The sequence below is a fragment of the Amphiprion ocellaris genome, chromosome 22, assembly GCF_022539595.1.
Source record: "Amphiprion ocellaris isolate individual 3 ecotype Okinawa chromosome 22, ASM2253959v1, whole genome shotgun sequence".
Lineage (NCBI taxonomy): Eukaryota > Metazoa > Chordata > Actinopteri > Pomacentridae > Amphiprion > Amphiprion ocellaris.
Window position 1 is genome coordinate 9,745,492 of NC_072787.1, and position 23,823 is coordinate 9,769,314.

Below are 23,823 nucleotides of genomic sequence, written 5' to 3' on the forward strand. Positions count from 1 at the left end.
GTCATGCCTAGTTCCACACTAGCTGCGATAAAGTTGGTGCCTCTGTCGGATCGCATTTGCTTTACTGGGCCTCTTATTGCGAAAAATCTGCGTATTGCATTTATGCAGCTGCAAGTGTCCATAGATTCAATGACATCGATGTGTACACCTCTTGTGGTCATACACGTAAAAAGTATTGCCCACCTTTTGCTTTGTGCTGCTCCGCCTCGAGTACGCCGAGTGACCACTGACCATGGGCCGAATATGTCCAACCCGACATATGAGAATGGAGAGCAGGTTTCAAGTCTCTCGAGTGGGAGATCTGCCATTTTCTGAGTCTCCAGTTTCCCCCTTAGTTTTCTGCACATTACGCAATGGTGGATGATGGAAGAGACCAGTCTTTTGCAACCTATGATCCAGAATCCAGCTTGTCTAATCACACTTTCTGTGAACTGCCTGCCCTGATGCATGACCTTTGCGTGGTGGTGACGGACAAGCAGTGTAGCGATGTGATGCTTGTTTGGGAGAATGATTGGATTCTTAGATGGTGCGTTCATTGATGCACGTTTGAGGCGACCGCCAACTTTGATGAGTCCCTCACTGATGAAGGGGTCAAGAGCTACGATCGGACTTGAGTTGTGGACTGTTTGATTGTCTTTGAGAGCAGTATACTCGTCAGGAAAAGAGTTTCTTTGAACCGACTGAAGAATGAGGTTACTGGCGGTGTCCAGCTCCCCTGGAGTGCGTGGCTTGCTACACCGATGCCAGCCTTTGCATGAGTGATTCGAAGAGTTGCATGAGTGAGAACGAGCTTGGTGAATTAGGAATGCAATTGCACGTACCAGTGAGTTCCAGTTTGAGAAGCGTTGGAAGCGTTCGGGTGAGAGTCCATTTCCTTGAATGTACGCTGCAAATGTAGCGACTTGTCTGATCTCAGCGTCTACTTCAGGCTCAATTAACTCAAAGGATTCATGTGTCTCGGACCTTGGTAGTTTGTAGAGGAACTCTGGTCCCTTAAACCACATAGTGTCCATGAGCTGCGATGCAGGTATTGACCTGGTGGCAAGATCGGCTGGATTTTGCTCTGATGTGACATAGTGCCACTGTTCTGGAGATGTGGACTGACGTATACGATGAACACGGTTATGCACATATACATAGAAGCGCTTGGTATCATTGCAAATGTACCCTAGGACCACTTTGCTATCACAGTAGAATTTGACAGCGTTTGGTTTGTGATCGAGTTCGTCAATAATGAGCTCTGCGACCTCAACCGCTAGAACTGCTCCGCAGAGTTCAAGGCGAGGTATTGTAGGCTCTGGTTGTGGCGAAAGTTTTGCTTTTCCAAGCACGAATCCTACTTCACATTGTCCTTCTTCATTAACTGTTTTTAAGTATGCCACAGCAGCGATAGCCCAGCTTGAGGCATCAGAAAAGATACACAGTTCAGTATATCTGGCATTGGAGAGGGAAGCTTGAACGTAGCACCGTGGCACTTTGAGACCGCTTAGATCTTGGAGGGATATTCTCCATGTTTCCCATGCGTCCATTTTGTCTTGAGGGAGAGGTAAGTCCCAATCTTGGACTCCGTTTGACAGCTCACGTAATAGGAGTCTACCTTTGATTGTCACTGGTGCTGCTAGTCCCAAGGGATCGAAGATACTGTTAATTATTGAGAGGACCCCGCGGCGGGTGTAGGGTTTGTCATTAACAGCTACTTTGAATGTAAAAGAGTCTGTGTTTATGTCCCAGCATAGCCCCAGGCTCCGCTGTGCTGGTAGGGTGTCATCGCCGAGACTCATGTCTTTTATACCGCTGGCCAGGTCCTCTGGCTTGAAGGCTTGTATGACTGAGACACTGTTTGACGCGATTTTGTGAAGTTTGACATTGGATTCGGCCAAGGATGAACATGTGCGCTTGAGAAGATCTATGGCTGCAGACTCACTGGGAAGGGATATCAACCCGTCATCTACGTAAAAGTGTCTCTCGACAAAACGCCTTGTGTCCGCTCCAAACTTCGACTCGCCGTTCTGAATGGCTCTTCGCAGGCAATAGATAGCCACCGCCGGCGACGGGCTATTTCCAAAAACGTGCACCCGCATGCGATATTCTTGTACCTCCTTTGACAGGTCGTTGTCCTTGTGCCATAAGAACCTTAAATAGTCTCTGTGTTCTGGCCTGACGAGGAATGCATAAAACATTTGCTGAATATCCGTAGTGATCGCAATGAGCTCCTTTCTGAATCGTATGAGCACACCGAGGAGGGTGTTATTGAGATCCGGGCCCGTTAACAGTACTGAGTTGAGTGACACACCGAATTGCTCGGCACTTGAGTCGAAGACTGCACGTATTTGGCCTGGCTTCTGAGGATGATATACCCCGAAAATGGGCAGGTACCAGCACTCAGTGTCGTCATTGATGAGTGGAGCAATCTCTGCATGATTGTTCTCGAAAAGCTTGTCCATAAACTCTGAGAACTGTTCTTTCATTTGAGGATTTTTGATTAAGTTGCGTCTTAATGAGCTGAGTCTTGAAAGAGCCTGGTCTCGGTTATTAGGAAGAGGCAAGCGAGGGGACTTAAAAGGTAGAGGAGCGATCCAGTTCTTATTTTCATCTTGGTGAACCTCTTTCTCCATTATCTTAAGAAAAGTCTCATCCTCAAAAGACATTGCACATTTGTTATCATTCTCTGTGCGTTCAAAAACTTTGTCCCCAAGTCCTTGTTCTGTCATGTGGGGTTTTGAGTTGCGTTTACAGAGGTTATTTTTGCGCTCCCCGCCGTAGCATGGTAACTCTTTGACGTTGATGCTGTTAGGACAGGGGTGAGGAGCGATGGACGACCATTGCAAAGCATGTGGGTTTTGTAGACATTGACAGTTGGCTTATGAGCATTGAGGCACACTTCACCCACTATTACCCAGCCTAAGTCCAGGCGCTGAGCAAAGGGTGCACTGTGGGGTCCGTTAACTTGTTGCCGTGCCTTGTGGACTTGTATAATGTCTCTGCCCAGCAAAACTGCAATCTGAGCGTCTGGATCATACTTGGGAATGAGAGGAGCGAGGTGTTTCAAGTGAGCATGAGCAAGTGCGACTTCAGGCGTAGGTATTTCATTTCTGTTGAAGACTATCTCGTCACATTCGATGAGAGGAGGGAGGTCGATGCGTGGGCCTCCACTTAGCGCCTCGATTTGAAACCCTGTTGCCTTCCTGCCAAGCATTTCAGTTAGACCAGCACACGTTCTCATATGGTATGTCAGAGGGCTACCTTTGATCCCAAATGTATCAAAGAATTCGGGACGGGCCAGCGAGCTGTTACTCTGGTCATCAAGGACCACATACATCTTGACAGAGCGCTGTGGTTGGCCTTTAGGGAAAACTCGAACAAGACATACTTTTGAGCAAGAACGTGGAGGACAGCCTTCACTGCAAATCTCAGTGCACCGTGACGTTACCTCAGGTGGTGTGTCGTCTTGGGGCTGAGGCTCTGGTTCAGGTGTGTTTACTGGCTGGGGTTGCTGACTTGTGTCCTGATGCATAGCAGTGCAATGTTTTTCACTTTGACACTCCTCACATTTGAGTTTCACGTCACAATCCTTTACTGAGTGTGTGGGTGAGCAGCAGCGAAAACATCGTTTATGTTCCTTGAGAATATTTCGCCTTTCTTGTAGTGGTTTGGTCCGGAAAGCTCTACATTTTGCAAGAGGATGTGTTTTCTTGTGGACCGGGCAGTACCGTGTCTGATCGTCCTCTGTAGGACTAGCTGGAGGAGTATTGTTGACCTCTGTTTTGTTTACAGTTAGAGGTGTTTTGTGACTAGTCTGTTTGAATTGTGTTTTCTCACCTTTGACGAAAGAGTGACTACTGCATGTCACAAAACTAGGGTCGTTTCTAGCTTTTGCTTCGTCTTGGATGAACCTGACAAAATATGAGAAGGGAGGGAAGGACACGTCATATTTTTGTTTGTATTTTGAGCCTATGTGCAGCCATTTGTCTTGTAGGCTTGTCGGCAACTTTTCGGCTATGGGCTTAACACCACGGGGTGTGTCGAGGTAGGCAAGGCCTGGGAGATAAGCTTCGTCTTTGGCGACCTGCAGTTCTAAGAGCAAATCTCCAAGCTCCCTGAGCTTTACATTGTCTCTGTTTGTAAGGCGAGGGAAATTGTCTAGTCTTTTGAATAAAGGCGTTTTCGACCACCTCTGGCGTAGCGTAACATTCGTCCAGTCTGTCCCATGACAACTGGAGAGCGGCTTTGGGATTAGTTGAATAGACGGCTCTGATTCTCTTAACATGCTCAGAGGACTCTTTACCAAGCCACTTGACAAGGAGGTCTAACTCTTGGCTGTATGTGAGATCGACATCTGCAGTTGCACTTAAGAAAGAAGAACGCCATGCCCTAAAGTTTTCAGGGGTGTCGTCAAACTTAAAGAGCCCTGTTGTGATAAGCTCTCTGCGGGCGAGAAATCTAGCAAAGTCTGCCATGGGCGGGTCACTATTGTGGGAAGCATAGCAACTGTTTGGTTTGACATAGTTTTCTATGAAGGGAGTTTCATTTTTTACATACATTTTCTTGAGTGTTGGAGGAGAGGGATACTGTTCGTATTTCTTTGGAGTAAATGCTTGTGCCTTCACTGAGAGCTCTTGAGATGCTTTGTCTTGCACCCGTGACTTTAGCTGCGATTGATGTTGCACATATTCCATAGTTCTCTGCTTGATGACTTGTGGTGGGACTCCACTTTTTACGCTTTTTCCTTCAACCTGTTCTGCTGCGGCAGCAGCTTCTAGGACTTCTGCTTTAGCTGTAGCAGCTGCTGCTTCTTTTTCCATCTCCAGTATCTCCAAATCTGCCTCTAGTGTTGCCTTTTCCAGTTCTAGCTTTGCTTGTTGTTTTTTGATTTCTAATTGTTTCTTGCTGTATGAGGCTTTAACATTTGTGGCGTCTGCAGATGCACGTGCTAAAATGGCTGCTTCCAATACGCTGGACTTTGAAGACTTGATGGTAGAGCCTTTGGAGCTGGCACTAGCTTTGGATGACACTTTGACTTCTGAGGTAGCCTGTTCCTCTGCTATCTCCTCTTGAGAGTTGTCCAACATTGTGCTGTGAGATTTATCCTTCACCAACTGCTGGTATGGCTTTTTCACTGTACTGCTATCACTACGTGTTGGATACAAGGTGTACGTGAACGTAGATTAACAGCAAGCCAAACTCGTTTCATGAGCCAGGTAGCTTGAGCGTCTTGCTCCTTTTATTCATTACAATGTTGACTCGTAGAAAAGACGAGTGAAAACTGAAAACAAACATAAATAAACTTATATTAGCGCCTTGGTATAACAAATAAAGGCCTACAGAAAGGCTCAGCCTCATACGGAGGTCATTGACACATACTGGCGATCTATTGAAATGCTAATAACGTCGTAAGCGCCGCCATTGCTATGCTAATGCTACTAGCAGAGAAAATAGATACAAAACGATCTCTATACAAGCTAAGAACACACTCAAACCAGTCTTTAAACGCAGGATACACTTACAGCCATTGCTTTCGATGGGAAGAAAAAATGATTACAGCAGGACATGAGCAGTATGGTGCATTTGTGAGCGTGAGGAGGCTTCAGTACGTTGTTACCCGATGGTTGTTACTGAGTAGCTAGGCCGGACTTCCTGTTACACACAACTTCGGTGAATGGCTTCAAAATAAAATACCTTGAAATGACTGCAGGCAATACAAACGTATAAATTGATTACTTTTAACCTTTGTAGCTTCAAATCTCACACATGAAATGATGTTTTATGACTAACTTATTAAGAACATATTTTTAAACCTTTTAATAAAACACATGAATTAAACAGTTTCACTGGGGGCAGAACGCAAGGAACAATTGATTAAATTGTGGGGGTGCTTCTGAGTCCCATCAATTCCTGCCACTCACTACATATTTAGGTCACGCGATTCGGTATCCGTATATAACGTACGCATGCATAACGCACGCCTGTGGTCAGCGCAACGTCATTTTGTTTGTGGGTAGATCTACATTAAATGGACACATTCTATGTTGTCCTGATTTCTGATCATCAATAACTAATAAATAAATGCTGCATTTCTGACATATGGGGGAATGAGCAGCCTTGGAGGAAGACTGAGTGCTTTTCTAGTTGAAATAATGAACCAACACCACGGCTGAGCTTTCTTCAAATGTAATGTAGAAGCTAAGGAACTAAACCTGTCTTTTGCAGAGTGGGACTCAGTGTCATTTTATTTTTTAACATCTAAGCCAGTTTCAGACAGAAAGGGATGTCACCGTGTCTCTGATACACAGAGATGACTTTTAGGGGTTTAAAATGACCAGAGAAAGGCTGTATAATGTCGTTGTTTCTCTGATGTCCGTGATGTTCAGGTGGAGAAGAAACGCCCGTTGACACTGACTTTCTTAATAAGAACTTTATTAAAAGAAAGAACAGTATCGTACAGACAGGAGCTGTCTGGAAGGATGTCACCCAATGATCCTCCTCGAACAAAGACCAACGGTCAGTTTTTATACCTTCTAGCAACGTATAGAATTACAGCATCTGGTTTACAACCCCACTAAAGAGTGACAACTCCTCAGACAAGAGTCCCCTTCTGTGCATTCCTAAGGGTCACAAATCAGCTATAGGTTAACAGTGGACCCCAAAGTCAACACAGCATAGGATTTCTGGAGCCTGAAAACACATTCTCAGTTCTTACTACCATCTGTTAGTTAAAAGTTCACTCTATGGTCAACAACCACCAGAACCCACACCAGACCAGATACTTCAATAAGAAACATCAACACAGACTAATCTCCTGTCTCATGCTTTTAACCCCTGCAGAGTAATTACATGAGGAGCCCTATGCTTCACTAATCATAGGATGACTAATGGAAATGACATTTTAAAGAACTTGTTTGTCCAAACAGTGATCAGAATCTATCCCCTAGATGGTTACTGTTGATAATTTACTACATTAGACCTTAAAGTATATACTAAATGAAATAGAATGGCCTACTATCCAACATAATGGCTATATATATATATATATGCATTTCTGTATAGCTACACTAGAACAAGAATCACATCAAAAAGTTGCATTATTCAATTTTGGTTTTGGTTTTTATTTTTCCTCCTCCAGGCAGTTGGCACTTACTTACTTACTAAAACACACAGGAATTGTAAAATTAAGCACAATCATGTGTTGCTTAAAACCACAGAATAAAACCACAATGAGCTGTAAAACGCATTCAGCTGGAATCACAGATCTGTTGTGTCCCTTGTGACACTCAAGTGCTAACATACAAATCCACATTCACACACAGCATTTTCATTGGCTGATGGAGACAGTGATGGGAGCTGACAGAGACTGAGAGGTTAGCAGGATCCAACATGACAACACGACAAAACAGTGAGGCTCATGAAGGATACGACACAAAACACAAAACCCTTCAGATCAGTCAAACCTCTGATGTATCCTCCTCTCCACAGGATTGTCCTTGTACTAAACCTCTTGTTTCAATGCACACAAGAGTCATGTAAGAACTATTTTCCCATATTTAGTAAAATTCACTTCAGATCAAAGTCTACAGTTGGTCCAAATATGCTGTTTAAGTCCTGTAGAACCAGAGAAAGTCTAAATGAATGTGTAATTATGCTGCTGTTATCTGGCTGTTGTGGGACTCCACATTGTTTGTTGTTAACTTGAAGTCTGACTTTCAAACTTTCTGCTGTATATACAATGCTGTAACACCAATGTCAATGCCAATGTCACTTTTTAAAGTCTATCTTAAAGAGTTACTGGTTCAGTCCATGCTGGCTCTGAGGAGATCTCTTCCCTTTTTAATTTAACAAATGTCAGGCGAAATCTGTCACCCTTGTTCTGCCAAAAATGTTTTGTAAAGTTCAGCCAAAGCTAATTTAGTGCCGTGCAGACTGTCAGAGGTAGTCCATAACTCTAAGTGTTACTTATCCAGACTGTAATCTCTGAAGCCCTGTACAGACAAGGAATATGTAACGTTACTGCTTCATCTGTCTGTTATAATGACAGCACCATCATTTAGACAGTTTATGTTGATGTTAATGTTGCTCTCAGCTTCATTCAGTCATGTCCAGCACAGTGACGGAGTACGACAGACTGGACAGCCCATCAGTTAATAAACATCACTAATATACAAAAGACAAATTCTAAACTAACAGCAAATCTATCAAACTGTCCAAAGTAACAGCCTGGTGTATTTATGATCTCATGAACAGGGACGCTGATCAATCCTGTTTTGTTTATTTCTTACATTTCTTATGGACAAGTTTCATTAATCTCATCATTTACAGATTTACCATTTATCTTAATGCACTAAATTTATTTTCTTATGGGGATTTCAGCTAACAGATATGAAACTGTGGAGCAAGGTGAATTGGAACTGTTTTGTGATTTTGGCATGATACACCTTTTTTTCTCCTTGATGTTTTTAAAACAATATTGGTACTGAAATGTGGACACGCCCTTCCCCAAACCGCTGAATGGAACTAGTCCATCCCCTGTAGGTACCTGGTGTCTAATGTGACTGCAGCAGACTTATGAGTGTTGGACGTGACACAGAAATGTTATTAAGTCGGAGCTCGTAAGATTGCCGTCAGAACTTTTACAGAAAAGTAACCGGGGTGTAAGGACATGAAGCCAACAGTCAGATGCCTGAAAAGGAATACTGCATATTACTACAAACAGACATGTATTTATCTGTAGGGGCAAATGTCATGTCATCGTTTCAGTACTACACCTGTTATAAATCCTAATGTAGCTCAGTTATTCACCGTTACTGTGCCATCAGCTCCCTCTCTCTCACTTCTTTCTTCTAAGGTCTTAAGCTTGCCTTCAACTCTTCTCCACTCACCACTAAAGGGTGTCAAGGTTAAAACTATGAGTATTTTCAGACAGAGAAACAATCGCTCACAGATGTGTCAGGTCATATTAGTGTATGAATACCTCTGTGTGTCTATACTGTCTGTTTTCGTATTTGCACTCACTCCTTTATTTGCTAAATCTTTTTCCTGTTTATAACTTTCGACTCCTCCCACCTCCAGCCCTGATGTATGCTAGTATCTTTGGGAACGTGTCAGCCATCATCCAGCGGCTCTACTCAGGGACGGCCCGGTACCACACCCAGATGCTGAGAGTCAGAGAGTTCATCCGCTTCCACCAGATCCCAAACCCTCTCAGGCAGCGGCTGGAGGAGTACTTCCAGCATGCCTGGTCCTACACCAACGGCATTGACATGAACGCTGTGAGTACTGACCCTTGTGCACCCAAATTGTGTGTGCGTGCACGTAGTCTGTTGATGTCAATGATTGAGTGTGTGCACACACAAAGGCTAGAGGACTGTTTTGAGCCTGCGTTGTACGTTAATAGGATGATTGGAAGACTTCTCAGTCTCAGCATGCATGGTCCGACACCATCAGAGAAAATAGGAATGATGTGAGTATCAGAACTATTATCACACACACACTCAGACATGTGCAAATACAAAACTATTTGCAACATGCATGGACCTCTGTGGGTTTGTCCACATGCATGAACGCTCACCTGCTCTTTCTCACATGTCCACAGAATTAACAGACATGGTTATCTGCACACTATTAAAGCACAGGCACAAAACATGCATGAGTTACGAGAGACTGATTTAAATGTGTTGAGAGTTTGTTTGAAAGCAATCAGACACCCACAGGCCAGTGAGTCACACCTGTCAATGGACACGCCATGCAGAGCTTTCTACATGCCTGTTATGTACAGCTGACCTCAGCATGAACTCTGAGTCACAGCATACAGGACGGGGCTCTTTAAACACACTCAAAGTCACATCTTCTGTTTCTTTGTACCAGTGCTATGAGTGCTCTGACTCAGATGCGACATGCATGTAGTCAAACACTCACATACAGCTGGAATCATGAACCTCAAACACTGGAGAGCTGCTGAAACAAGCACTTCATTTAGTGCTTGAGTAAGAGCCGGTCATCTTTATTGTTATTAATAACATAATATATGACATGTGCAGTACATATGAGCAAAAAATCTGGAACAAGAAAAGCCCTCAGAGAGCAGTACTCCTTCAAGGCTCCTCAGTTGTTGTATGATTTCTGACGGACAGGTCCCGATAAGTCCTCAGCAGTGGATTTGTAGTAGGATCACAATCATGTGATCGTCAGCAGGCAGCTGACGTAGTGTTCACTTGCTGTCATGGTTACAGTGATGCTGTGTCGCTATCTCACAATGATACAGAAATCTTTAAACAAATCCGCGGATCCAGACTATAAGCTGCATCACTGCCAAAATCTAATCACTTGGTCCATGTGTCATTTCTGACCTTCCCTGAAAAATTCATCCAAATCCGATTGTGCGTTTTTGAGTAATGTTGCTAACAGACAGACCAACGCCAATCGTCGCCTAACTCCACCGCGTTCCTTGGCAGAGTAACTATAGGTGTGTAAAGCTGTATAGGTGTGATTTTAAGGTCATATGTGCAGTAAATACAACCTGATTGAGGTTTATTGATATTTAATCCCCGTTTTGGCCTCAGCTCAAAAAAATACACTTTATTATAAACATATCTGCTCCTAACTTCAAAAAAAGCATCCAAATTCTACCAGTCAGAGCATAATCAACAGCTTATTACTCCGCCAAGGAATGGGCGGTGTTATGTGACGATCGGCTTACATTTGTCTGTGAATCTGTCTGTTTGTGTGAAACATTACTGAAAAATGGAGACACAGATTTGGATGAAATTTTCAGAGGAGGTCAGAAATGACACAAGGACCAAGTGATTAGATTTTGACAGTAATGCGGCTTATAGTCTGGATCTAAAGCTTTGTTAAAGATTTCCCACTGGGAGATATAGCATCCGGCACGGTGTCACTGTAACCACGATGTGAACACTGTGTCAGTTACCTGCTGACGATCACATGATTGCGATCCTACTACAAATTTACTGTGATTTATCAGTTGGAAATCATACAAGGAACAAATGATTAAACTGTGGGCTATTTGAGTCCCATCAATTCCTGCTGTCCGCTACATATTTAGGTCACGCAATGTAGCAAACCCCAGCCAGACACGTTTAGTTCAGCCATCAGCCTTATTTTGAACACAAATTCACCTGTCCTTCACCATAAGAGCTTGTCCCCATTCCAGCTAGGTGCTTCTAAGTTTAGACAAATCGTTTGCTAGACAGCAACAGCACGTAACCGTTGTCTTTCATCTTTATTTGAATTTTCGGCAGCGTCGTCATGTCAAGAATCCGCTTCTTAGAGAATCACTTCCTGTGCTGCTGGAATGGTCACAAAATAAAAGCCCGCCACATTAAAAATACATCTTCAAAATAAAGGCACGGAAGGAACAATTATTTTAACAGTGGTAAAACAAAGGTTTGCCCAAAGAGATTAACTGATCAACAGACTTTAAGAGCAATTTACACACAATTTGGTATTCATACATAACACATACGTGTGCTCAGCGCAAGGTCATTTTTTAATTAAAGAGTTCATCCGTGAGAAATGATACTACAACTAAACAGCCTTGGCGGAGTACTGCGCTCTGCGAGTGCTTTTCTAGTTATTGTCCGTGAAGCGGTACACAAACGAACTCTGTTTGGGTGCAAATACAATATTCCTTCAGTGAAATCCTGTTTTGTTTCAGAGTAATAAGTGAGCCATTGAAGTAGAGAGGAAACTAATCCGTGGGAACTAGTTTTCCAGTTTCAGCCCCCTCCTCTTCCCCCATTACACTGCTCTCCTAAACTCTCAGTAAAGTGTGGATTAGAGAAGTTTACTGACTTCATTATGATTGGGTGGAGAACACCTTGTCTGTTTGTCTTCACCACTGATTCAATCACAAAGACCAGAGAGAAGAACAATGCAGCTCTGATGAGCAAATGTAAGCTCAGGAAGGTTGTGATTTTTGTGAGCAAGGAGAAAGACATCAGTTGCATCTTCTGCTTGTAGACAAGTCAAGCCCTGAATTCTGAGATTACTCTTTCGCTGGAGACCTGTGTGAAGATGTGAAACTCCTGCCGGCAGAGATCAATAACACAAAATGAAAAATCATTTTTCCTTGCAGACTATGACATTATTGACTTTGCCTGCAGAAGCAGAGCCACGGCATAAAGTGGCGCTCCGATTTGCTCTAGTTGGTGGAAGCAATGTTACGGCAGGTTCAAAATGGCTCAAGAGCAGGAAATGAAATACCAGCGTAAACGTTTTAATAATGCTTTTATTCACAACAAGAAACTCTACACAGAAGAACTGCACTACTACAGAACTAAAAAGCAAAACCCATCTAGTGGTACGGAGGAATAACTACATGAACATGGAAAACTAAAACTAAGGTTAAGCCACGTATGTTAACACCAAGGTAGGGAAACAACAGAAAATACCAAACTAACCCAGCCCAGACGACCAGTAATTACGAGCTGAAACCCCAGACTAAAGCTATCCTATCAAAGCATAAAATACATTAAGTTTAATACGGAACACTAATTATTAAATTTGACGTATTAACAATACAAATAGTCTGGCGATACTAGGGCTTGGAAACTTAGCTGATGAGCTGAGAAACATTCCTTTTGGTTTGACTTCATCCAGAACTCTCCCTCCAGGTGTTCGCCATGTGCTTGGTAAGTTGGTGTCTGTTGAACCCGGTCGTGGCAGATGTTTCCGGAGATGGTCCACTTTCCAGGTGTAAGTTGATGTTCCCAGGTTAAGCTGGCGACAGGTGGTGAACCTCCGGAGAAGAAAGCAGAATCCATGGCAGGGTGGAAAACCAGCAGACAAAGGAACCCAGGCAACTCAGCAGGCAGGAATCAGCTACTAAACACAGAAAACAGAACTACTGGAAATTCTAGGCTGGTGGCAAAGAAAGTTCTACTCCCCGTGCTGACTGGAGATTAGACGACGGTCCAGCTTTGAATAACGGGTGCAGTCTGCTTTTATGGAGACGCCCAGAGACCAGTCACGCAGCTCCCACCTGCAGCTCGTCCACTGATTAAAATACGCCACACCTGCCGCCAGCTTCACCACACACACCTAGGAGAGAGAGAGAGCAGGGCCGGAGGAGGAAGCACTACCACAGCCTACAGCCTTAAGCTGTGGCTGTGACAAGCAAAGACATTTAGAGAAATATCAGATTAAAATGTTATGGTGTACTTAGTAAGACCTTCTCACCTGAACTTAAGATTTGGTCTCATGGTTATACTGGCTTAGGAAACGTGAGTTAAGTGCTTTTTTTTTGGTGTAGAATTGGACAGACTTCTGAGATAGAAGAAGCACGGATAGGGGTAGTTATCCATCCACCATCCATCCCAACAGTAGTTTTTATATTACTGTTGCAATTTTTTATGAATGATGAAGTATAATCTGAGTTACAAATCATGGGCCAGAGTCTAAGACTTGACCATGTTCAAATGTTAAAGATCTTCAAAAACATCACCAGGAGAAGTCAGCATTCAGAAGCAGCAGGATTTTTTGTCGACGAAAACCCAGGAGCAGTTCTTACCAGTAATAACACCACAAGAAAAACCTGACATACTGAGCTGTGCATCGTCTTTATGCTGTGAGAGTTGGTAATTTTTCCTATAGGGCGTATCATAGGAGGGACAGTTCTGGCACCATTATACTTTTCTGAATCTATTGGTCAGATCTTGGCATCAGGTTATCATATTTCACCCCTAGATCACTCCCTCCCAACGATTGTTGTGACTCTTGTTCTGCTGACTGTAGTGATTTGCCCTACGGGGACAATAAAAGATTCCTTGATCCTTGATCAGGTTATCATTAGGTCATGGTTTACAGAGAACATGTTCAGACGCTGCCCTTGTCTCCTCTACACTCATCTCTATTATTCTGTGGCAGATTTCATGCATATTACACCTTCATGTATTGTTTTATTTCTGATACACCTTTATTAAAAATATATTGCTTTAAGTTTACACCGTTATGTTTTGAGTTATCCATATATCATTTTCTACAAAGCATGTATCTTCACACCAAAGTTAAATATTATACTTTGTGATCTTCTGTGTGTGTGTGTGTGTGTGTGTGTGTGTGTGTGTGTGTGTGTGTGTGTGTCCTCCACAGACACACAATATCATCACACCAACAGTCATTACTACAAACTTCATTATTTAATTTATACACGTCTTAACTCTATTCCTCAGTTTAACAGCATTTGCTATAATTATATCATCTTTTACCTTTAGTATATCGCACCCAAAAATATTACACTACAGTTTGTTCCTTTGCTGTCTTTAGATACGACTAAGAGCCCAGTTTTCAAACTATATAGAGCAAACGCTGTTTTTATGTACTTTGAGTGCAAATCACTTGTTTAGTTGGGTCCTGACCTTAAACCACCGGTTAGCACTGAGCAGGGCATGGAGGAGCAGCTGAAGCTGTGTTTGTGCTAGCTGGGTGGCACAGTATAATTTGGAAGTAAAATTTAAACCCATTTAAACACAGTCAGATGCCTCCCAAATCAATAAGTATGTTTTATGCATGTTTTATCTAGAATGGGGCTGTAATTATTGTTCTGAGTTTTTCCAATTAATTTTAAGAGAGCTGTTCACTATATTGCCAAACGTATTCGCTCACCCATCCAAATAATCACAATCAGGTGTTCCAATCACTTCCATGGCCACAGGTGTATAAAATCAAGCACCTAGGCATGCAGACTGCTTTTACAAACATTTGTGAAAGAATGGGTCGCTCTCAGGAGCTCAGTGAATTCCAGCGTGGAACTCACTCACGATGCCACCTGTGCAACAAATCCAGTTGTGACATTTCCTCGCTCCTAAATATTCCACAGTCAACTGTCAGCTGTATTATAAGAAAGTGGAAGTGTGTGGGAACGACAGCAACTCAGCCACGAAGTGGTAGGCCATGTAAACTGACAGAGCGGGGTCAGCGGATGCTGAGGCACGTAGTGCCAAGAGGTCGCCAACTTTCTGCAGAGTCAGTCGCTACAGACCTTCTTCATGTGGCCTTCAGATTAGCTCAAGAACAGTGCTTCAGCAGAGAGCTTCATGGAATGGGTTTCCATGGCCGAGCAGCTGCATCCAAGCCATACATCACCAAGTGCAATGCAAAGCGTTGGATGCAGTGGTGTAAAGCACGCTGCCACTGGACTCTAGAGCAGTGGAGACGCGTTCTCTAGAGTGACGAATGGCGCTTCTCCATCTGGCAATCTGATGGACCAGTCTGGGTTTGGCGATTGCCAGGAGAACCATACTTGTCAGACTGCATTGTGCCAAGTGTAAAGTTTGGTGGAGGAGGGATTATGGTGTGGGGTTGTTTTTCAGGAGCTGGTCTTGGCCCCTTAGTTCCAGTGAAAGGAACTCTGAATGCTTCAGCATACCAAGACATTTTGGACAATTCCATGCTCCCAACTTTGTGGGAACAGTTTGGAGCTGGCCTCTTCCTCTTCCAACATGACTGTGCACCAGTGCACAAAGCAAGGTCCATAAAGACATGGATGACAGAGTCTAGTGTGGATGAACTTGACTGGCCTGCACAGAGTCCTGACCTCAACCCGATAGAACACCTTTGGGATGAATTAGAGCGGAGACTGAGAGCCAGGCCTTCTCGTCCAACATCAGTGTGTGACCTCACAAATGCGCTTCTGGAAGAATGGTCAAAAATTCCCATAAGCACACTCCTAAACCTTGTGGACAGCCTTTCCAGAAGAGTTGAAGCTGTTACAGCTGCAAAGGGTGGACCGACGTCATATTGAACCCTATGGATTAGGAATAGGATGTCACTTACGTTCATATGTGAGTCAAGGTAGGTGAGCGAATACTTTTGGCAATATAGTGTATGTACAGACATTATTTAGCAAAGCTCTGCATCAAAATATCCTCTTTGTCATGTGTAGTTGTAGTTAGTTGTGTCTTCCATAGAATCATCTACGCCACACAGTGATTCATCCTTTTTGTTCACATAGCGAGGTCATATTCTCTTCTTTTAGAGTCTCCTGCAGGCCTCCAATGTGCAAACCTGAACCTGAACCAGTTATCTCTAGATCAAATCCAAACCTGACCCGTTAATATAACAGCGGACCTGTGATTAAATACAGGCTCAGAGCTGCTGCTGGGGAGGGAACATTCAGGACCCAGAATTCTGCTGGGATGCATCATGGCAGGAGGTTCTGAATGACTGATAAAGGAAAAAAACTTCACTCATTATGCAGATTGTGGAAGCAAAAACTTCCTCCATGTTTCAGTGAATTTTGTTCAACTGTGTTACCAGCAGTGGCTCAAACCTGACCAGCAGACCAGTATACAGCAACATGAGTAGCATCATTAATGACAGTTTTATCCCTTTTCTCTGTGGAGCCCTAAAGATCTAAAGCTTTGCTACTGCCTCTGTGATATAGTACTGGCATTTAGACATCTTAATTCAGCAACTCAGCATACTAGCAGTTGTTAATTAGCAATAAACACACACTTCAGCTGGTGTTGATGGGAATGTCATTACTTTTACAGGTATGTAATAGAAGTTGTTAACTGCAGTGTTTGATCAAAACGTCACATACCACTTAACTTCTCTTTAGCTCTGGTTTAAATGAGCTGTCCATGCCCCCTTCAGGAAAGAGACTGTCTCTGCATCTATGATTGACAGCACAGAGTAAAACAGCAGAAAACACAAAGATGACTTGTCTGACCAGAGCTTTATGTGACTTCTGACCCTCTCACAGATTGATCCTTTTACATGTTTTCCCAGCACAGTCACTGGTTTTAACATGTGTGGGATGGGTTTAAAATGACTGCTGGCTAACACATGCTGCTTTTCATTCACCCTTTCATGTTCATTTTAATGGTAATTTGCCATATTACATATTTTTCCAAGTTATTAAGCCATAAAAATGCAGTGAAGGTTGATTTTGCCTGTCTGGGACATTTAACTTGTTAACAGCAGGATAAGAAGTCAGGAGATTACTAAAGTTAATCATCTAACTTCAGTTGATTTCAGGTCATCCAGCTGTTTCTGAGGCGAGCCAAGCAAGACCAATGCGGTGAAATGACAAACAGAACAGCGTTACCACCAAAAGCACATATCTCATAAGAACAGCAAAGGGTTTATCCTGCTCTGGTCATTTTTACAGTCCCGGTTGATCTTCTGTCTCTCGGAACATTGAGATAGACACTAAGGCTGCTACTTTCTGTCCTGCTCTACTGGAGGACATTAGTGATTATTGTATGCAGAGAAAGAAAGCAGGAGATGCCACTTTTGCTGCATGTTTTTAGGTGAAAACGATTTATAAGGTTTTACATTCTCCTACAAACATGCCAGCTCTAAACATGATTAATAGATACAATATTTAGAGACAGTGCTGTTTGCTGTAAAGATTTAAAGTACAGCATTATAAAGTAAGCAGAGGGTTTACACAGCAGCAAAGCAAAGGCCACAATAATACATCATGGCAGCAAACATTTATAGAAAACAATAGCAGCAGAGCCTTGAAAATCAGCAGTTCAGCATCTGCTAAATGCCCCATTAAACCACAGCCAACAGAACACCTAATATAGCTGCCTCTTAAAATCTGACTTCAGCACATTTTGGGATTGTACTCGGCTCCCCACAAATCAACGAATCGGTTGCTGTACACAAAGAGTAATGGTAGGCTATTATTGTAAAAGACAGAGGGGATTCTTTGGGTGAGATATCTGTTCAGTCTGTTTTCATGTGTTTTTCTTATAACTCAACCCTGAAACATTTAACGGGGTGTGTTTGTGGGTGGAGTCTATAGAGTTTGCTGAGAGACAGAAACAAGAACTTGTGATTATTGAAGAAGCAAGTATTAGGATGGAGATGACGAGCAAAACGAGACGAGTGAGGAACTTAAGATGGTGATGGAAAGTTAAAGAGACTAGAGAGAAAACAGAGAGAGAGATGGCCAGTGGCCGATAGGGAGAGGAAGCTGAAATGAAAAAACATCTACAAATGGATAAAAGTGAGAGGAATGGAGAAGGAGAAACACAGTGTGGGTGTTTTAGGTACACTTCTGTGAAGTCAGAACAAGAGAAGCCCGTAGCCTGCTGCTTAAAAGAACTGCCGGTCTCCATGCTTGCAGAGAACTCATTAACACTGCACCAATCCTTCATATTAATTATACTCTCTGTTCTGATGGGCCCCTCAGAAATACAGTTTGAAATAATTTGAAGCTCCAAAAATCAATGCATAGGCCGTTTTAAAAGCGTAAGAATTCCAAACTGCTGATGTTCATCGTCTACTGAGAGGTTAGAATCATCCAAAAAAATGAAATTAAAACTCAGATTTCTCTGACATTTATCTTGTGATAAAGTATAGGTAGTCCAGCTTTGTCATGTTCATTTGTGGAATGGTGTAATAACAGTAAAAGGCTGATGTCCCATGATTGTTCACCAGCAGAGATGAAGGTAATAAAGACAGTAAAGGCTCCACTTTTTATTATTCCTTTTAAAGGATCTATAATCTGTGACATTTATTTGACATTAGCTTCATATTCTCTGCTCAATCGCTACTAATTGCTTTTATCAATACCAATGAATCTTTCTCTATCAATTCACACGCTTTCTGTCCCTCCTCCCCTCCCTTCCCACTCTGTCACCTGTTCTTATGTCCTGTCTCACTTCTTTCCCCTCTTGTGTTTTCTACTTTTTCTCACCTTTCTTTTGCTTCATTCCTCCTGTCTTCTTTCTCCTCGTATCCTCCCTTCCTCCCTCCCTCCCTCCCTCGTCTTCCTCTCCCCAGGTGCTGAAAGGTTTCCCTGAGTGTCTCCAGGCAGATATTTGCCTCCATCTCAACCGCACATTGCTGCAGAACTGTAAGGCTTTTAAAGGCTCCACCAAGGGCTGCCTCAGGGCGTTGGCCATGAAGTTCAAGACCACCCACGCACCCCCGGGTGACACGCTGGTTCACGCCGGGGATGTCCTCACTGCCCTCTACTTCATATCCAGGGGCTCAATAGAGATCCTGAGAGGAGACGTGGTGGTCGCCATCCTGGGTAAATAAAAATAGTTTTACTCAGTATAATTTCCCACCTGGCCTCTCTTGCTTTTAACTTTTAGGTGACAAAGAACTAAATAAGCTCGAAAAAGGAAGATACACTTGAAAACATTTCATTTTAGGAGAGGTATGAACAGTTTAGGCTAGTTGTTACATTTTATTTAAATAAAAACTAATGTATATGAATACTGTTTAGTCGTAGTCTGCAGATTTACTCTGGGACTTGGTCTGCTCCTTTCAATTTAACCATTTTCATGAGACTTCTTTGTGGTTATCTCTATACAGGCACACGTTGCCTTTCAAAAGCTGGATGGTAGTGCCATCTACTGGTGGGCAGAAACACATAGAAAAACAAAGAAGCTGAGATAAGATGAGGTGTCCTAATCAGGGAGACAGGATGAATAAATTAGATGAACTGAAAACATAGTTCTGCTATAGAAAAGCAGTTTGTGCTCAGTAATTATTTAAGAAAATGTCTTCCTTTAAAAGGCGCTGAGCTTAATATTCACAGATGTTGGAGGTGAAATGTGGTAGCTGGACAGGAATCCTTTACTTTCACTGTTAACCCTCTGTAACCCAACAAGTTTTTGTGTGTTTTTGCTCCTGTCATATTTTACTGACTGTGGGTTCATTTTTACCGCTATATAAAGTCCTCCCTTTATGGAAATGGCACAACCACCACTAGAAGTACAGAGAACTAAACTATTACTTCTGTGTAGTATAACTAAATTATAATGCCATAAATTATAAAATAGGGAAAAAATAAAGTTGAACTTCTTTATTATTTTACCAAAAAAAAAATGAAATGAACAACTTGGAAGTACAACCAGACACTAATACTGGAAACAATGGTGCCTCTATGGAATGTGGATTTTGCTATTTAAATTTTCACATTGCAGTTTTTCACTCTGCATCTGATATGAAGCATTTGATCTGTTTTACTGACAATACCATATATTGAAAAACAAATAAAATAAAAATGTGTTAAAATATTGTAGTATTATAAAGTTTGCTGTATTGGCTGTATTGGCTACTTGTGCTGGATCAGGTTACTGCTGAAGATACTCCGTTACATCCAATGGGCTCAAAGATTTGCTTCCTTTCCATGCTCCCCAGGAAAAAACGACATCTTTGGTGAGCCGATCAACCTGTATTCCCGACCGGGTAAATCCAATGCTGATGTGAGAGCTCTAACTTACTGCGACCTCCATAAGATCTTCAGAGAAGATGTTCTAGAGGTGCTCGACATGTATCCGGAATTTGCAGACCACTTCTGGAACAACCTGGAAATTACTTTCAACCTCAGAGACGTGAGTTTGCAATGTCACCCAAGAGGAACTGTGAATAAAATCTAAGAGATCCCCATCCTGACTGCTTCAGAAACACTTTAATCAAGAGTGTTTAATGCTGTTCCTCATTTCAGACCAACATGATCCCAGGCTCTCCCAGCAGTGATGAGTCCAAATGTGGGGGATTCAATAAATTACGGAGACGCAAGTTATCATTTCGAAGACGTACAGAAAAAGGTAACCCATCATCTATAGCTTTCATCAGTGGCTGACAATTTGTTTTCAGTTACATAAAAATTTATTGGTTAAAGAAAAACTATTGCAGTGCATGTTCTTTGTGTTGGTCATCTTTGAAAAATTGGTTCTGATCCGTCTGGACAGACCAGCCCTTCTCTTATAATAATAATAATAATAATAATAATAATAATGGATTAGATTTATATAGCGCTTTTCAAGGCACTCAAAGCACTTCACAATGAACCCATTATTCATTCACTCACACATTCTCACTCGGTGGTGGTAAACTACAATTGTAGCCACAGCTGCCCTGGGGCAGACTGACGGAAGCGTGGCTGCCAATCCGCGCCCACGGCCCCTCCGACCACCACCAACATTCACACGCATTCATACCCAGTGTGAGTAGCAGCACTGGAGGCAAGGTGGGTAAAGTGTCTTGCCCAAGGACACAACAGCACATGACTAGGACAGAGCGGGAATCGAACCGCCGACCCTTCGATCATTGGACGACCCGCTCTACCATCTGAGCCACAGCCGCCTCTTCTTCAATGTGTTCCTGTACACCTCTGTTCAGATGATGCAGATGCAGGAGAAATTAAGAAGTCCCATAAGACTGTAAGGCGAAGACAGCGGGAGGCAGCCAGCAACCAAAAACAGGATGAGGCACCAAAGAGGCAGTGGGGGGCGCATCGAAGCTCCATGTCGTCACACTCCAGTGGAGATGAGGTAAGACTGTATGTACAGGAGGTCTTCGGTTTTATAACGCCCTTGACCTACGGCGTTTTGTCGTTAAGTAAGAACTGGTTTCGTGGAACTAGTTGACGAGCGAAACGGATGAATACGTCGTCATGCGGCGCTATAAGACAGCTTTGTTTCCATTCTCTGGTTGTATGCCACCTTGGATTGTGCTACATTCACTAACTTTTTGCCCTTCATTATGGATCCCAAGTATAAGTCAGACTCTTCTGATGCTTCGAAGAAAAGGAAAGCCATCTCCCTGGAAGTGAAATTAGATAAAGTGCTTGAAACAGGGCGAAACACCGACAAACATCGGTCAAGTTGTAAAAACAGGTCAATATATTGCAATGACCCATTGTGATGAATGAGTGAGACTTTATCTGGTTTTCTGGTGGTTTATTGAACCTTCACACAGGCCTCTGTGGGCCATACAAAAACCCCATAACTTGGCTCCAGAATTAGCTCTCTCTCGCTCCACACACACTACTGCTGACTCTCAGCCAATCAGAGGTTAGCTAACTAAACATGGCAAGTTCACTGACATTAGGTAAATCTGGAACTGAACAATAAACATTGAAGCCTCAACATCCACAACGATATCAGTCCGTTGCAATATTCTGTTATCTTCTTGTAAAGTGATTCATACATGCATGAAAGTCATTGGTATGAAATATACTTGCATCAATTTGTAGGAACGGAACTCCGACTGAAGCCGAGGACCTCCTCGGCTTCATATGTATAATGACTCTTTTATAACGCTGTCTGCACTTATTGTTTTGTGGTTAATGTATGCCATGACAAGAACTGAGCTGAAGTCCTCGATCTGCTCTTCTTCCAGGGGGAGGGAGCAGTTGTGACTAGTCTGGCACCTCCACCTGCACTGCTGGAGAATCCGCAGGTTCAAGCGCCACTGCTGAGCTACAGCGAGAACACTGATGGTGATGGAGACCCCAAGACTGGGAACACCTGCAATGCCCTATCAGGGGCATTCTCAGGGGTGTCCAACATCTTTAGTTTCTGGGGAGAGAGCCGGGGGAATGGTCAGTACCAGGAGGTTCCCAGCTGCAGCCTGGCCTCCCCCCCACCCCTCAACACACCCCTGCACAGCCTGAGCCGACAGCAACGAATCCAGCTGGACACACGACTGGATCTGCTGCAGAAACAGCTCAACAGGTGCGAGCGGCCGGATGTCTGTTCCCATTTGTTTGCCTTTGTGTGTTGATGCTCTTTTGTGTTTTGTTTTCTATTGACCAGTTGTTTAAGAAACACATTATTTAAGTCCCTGCTGGAGGGTTGGAGTCATCTGACAGCCTGAGAGCATTTCTTCTGCCCGGCTGCCTCTGAAGGAAGCCTCTCTTCTCCACTGCAGTGTAAAAAAAGTTTTTTCATCCGTGTAGTAGCTGTATGAGGCTGCTTCGTCAGGTCTTGTTGGGATCACAGGCTGGATGTCTTTGTGCTATGAGGAGGTCGGTGCCTCCAGCTCAATGCTCAGAGTTTTAATGCATGATTGACTGGATGCCTCTGTGGATAGGATGTGGCAGCCAGCTGAAGGTGTTTGTGAACAGATTTGGAGAGAGAGTAGTGGTACTCAAAATATCTGCACATATGGTAAAGTCTCTGTTGGAACTCAGAAAGTTGAACAGAGCCCAAGACATCAGCAGAATGAGTCCTAATTAGGTGTATGTGAGCTCCAAATAGGACCCAGCAGACTCCATACAAACGTACATGTTCTGTATGTGTGCACAGCGTATTTATCTGTTTCCACAGCCAGACAAAGGACCAAGATGCTAGTTTACTTAGAAGATAAAATTATACTTTGGTGACTCCTGTGGGGAAAATAATGAATGTTTCACCTGAAAAAAGGAGACAGAACAGCGAGATGGGGAGAGAAATGCAATGTACGCACAACAAAGTATTAAAAGATGGAATAATTAGATTGGACAGTCTTTCTGAGAGTCTACTGCTGAGGCAGACAGCAGCCGGTCTGAGTGTCCACTACAGCATCATTTTACAAACTGATTTCAGATTTTATCTTTCACTTTTGCACTTGATACATACACTACTGTTCAAAAGTTTGGGTCACCCAGACAGTTGCATTCATGTGCTAATATAATTGCACAAGGATTTTCTAATCATCAATTAGCCTTTCAAGATCATTCAGACATTAACAATGTCTACACTGGATTTATCATTCATTTAATGTTACCTTCATTGAAAAAAACTGCCTTTCTTTCAAAATAAAGACATTTCTATGTGACCCCAGACTGTTGAACGGTGGTGTACACAGATGTTTTTGATGACTTTTTGTTTGCACTGAGACATTTATTTTCCCAAATCTTAGCTGTTAACTGCCTCTGCTATCCAAACTGATATAACAGGACAAAATATGGATCCTGTCCCTACAGTCTAACAGTTAATCATCTCCTGCACACTGTGTTCAGGTTGGAGAATCGCATGTCAACAGACATCGGAGTAATCATGCAGCTGCTGCAGAGGCAGATGGCCCTGGTTCCTCCTGCCTACAGCGCTGTTTCATCACCACCTCAGGTAATAA

At 43.0% G+C, this 23,823-nt stretch overlaps 1 protein-coding gene across 3 annotated transcripts in view; it reads left to right on the top strand.

Annotated features, from left to right (window-relative positions):
* Positions 1-23,823, top strand: part of kcnh2b (potassium voltage-gated channel, subfamily H (eag-related), member 2b) — a 359,465-nt gene that overhangs the window by 326,539 nt on the left and 9,103 nt on the right. For all 3 annotated transcript variants that reach the window (XM_055007076.1, XM_055007075.1, XM_035955229.2), the window contains 7 exons: positions 9,061-9,260; positions 18,751-19,003; positions 20,122-20,315; positions 20,429-20,531; positions 21,106-21,257; positions 22,108-22,442; positions 23,711-23,816. In XM_055007076.1, coding sequence (XP_054863051.1) covers positions 9,061-9,260; positions 18,751-19,003; positions 20,122-20,315; positions 20,429-20,531; positions 21,106-21,257; positions 22,108-22,442; positions 23,711-23,816 — 1,343 coding nt within the window. The remainder of the gene's footprint in view (positions 1-9,060; positions 9,261-18,750; positions 19,004-20,121; positions 20,316-20,428; positions 20,532-21,105; positions 21,258-22,107; positions 22,443-23,710; positions 23,817-23,823) is intronic.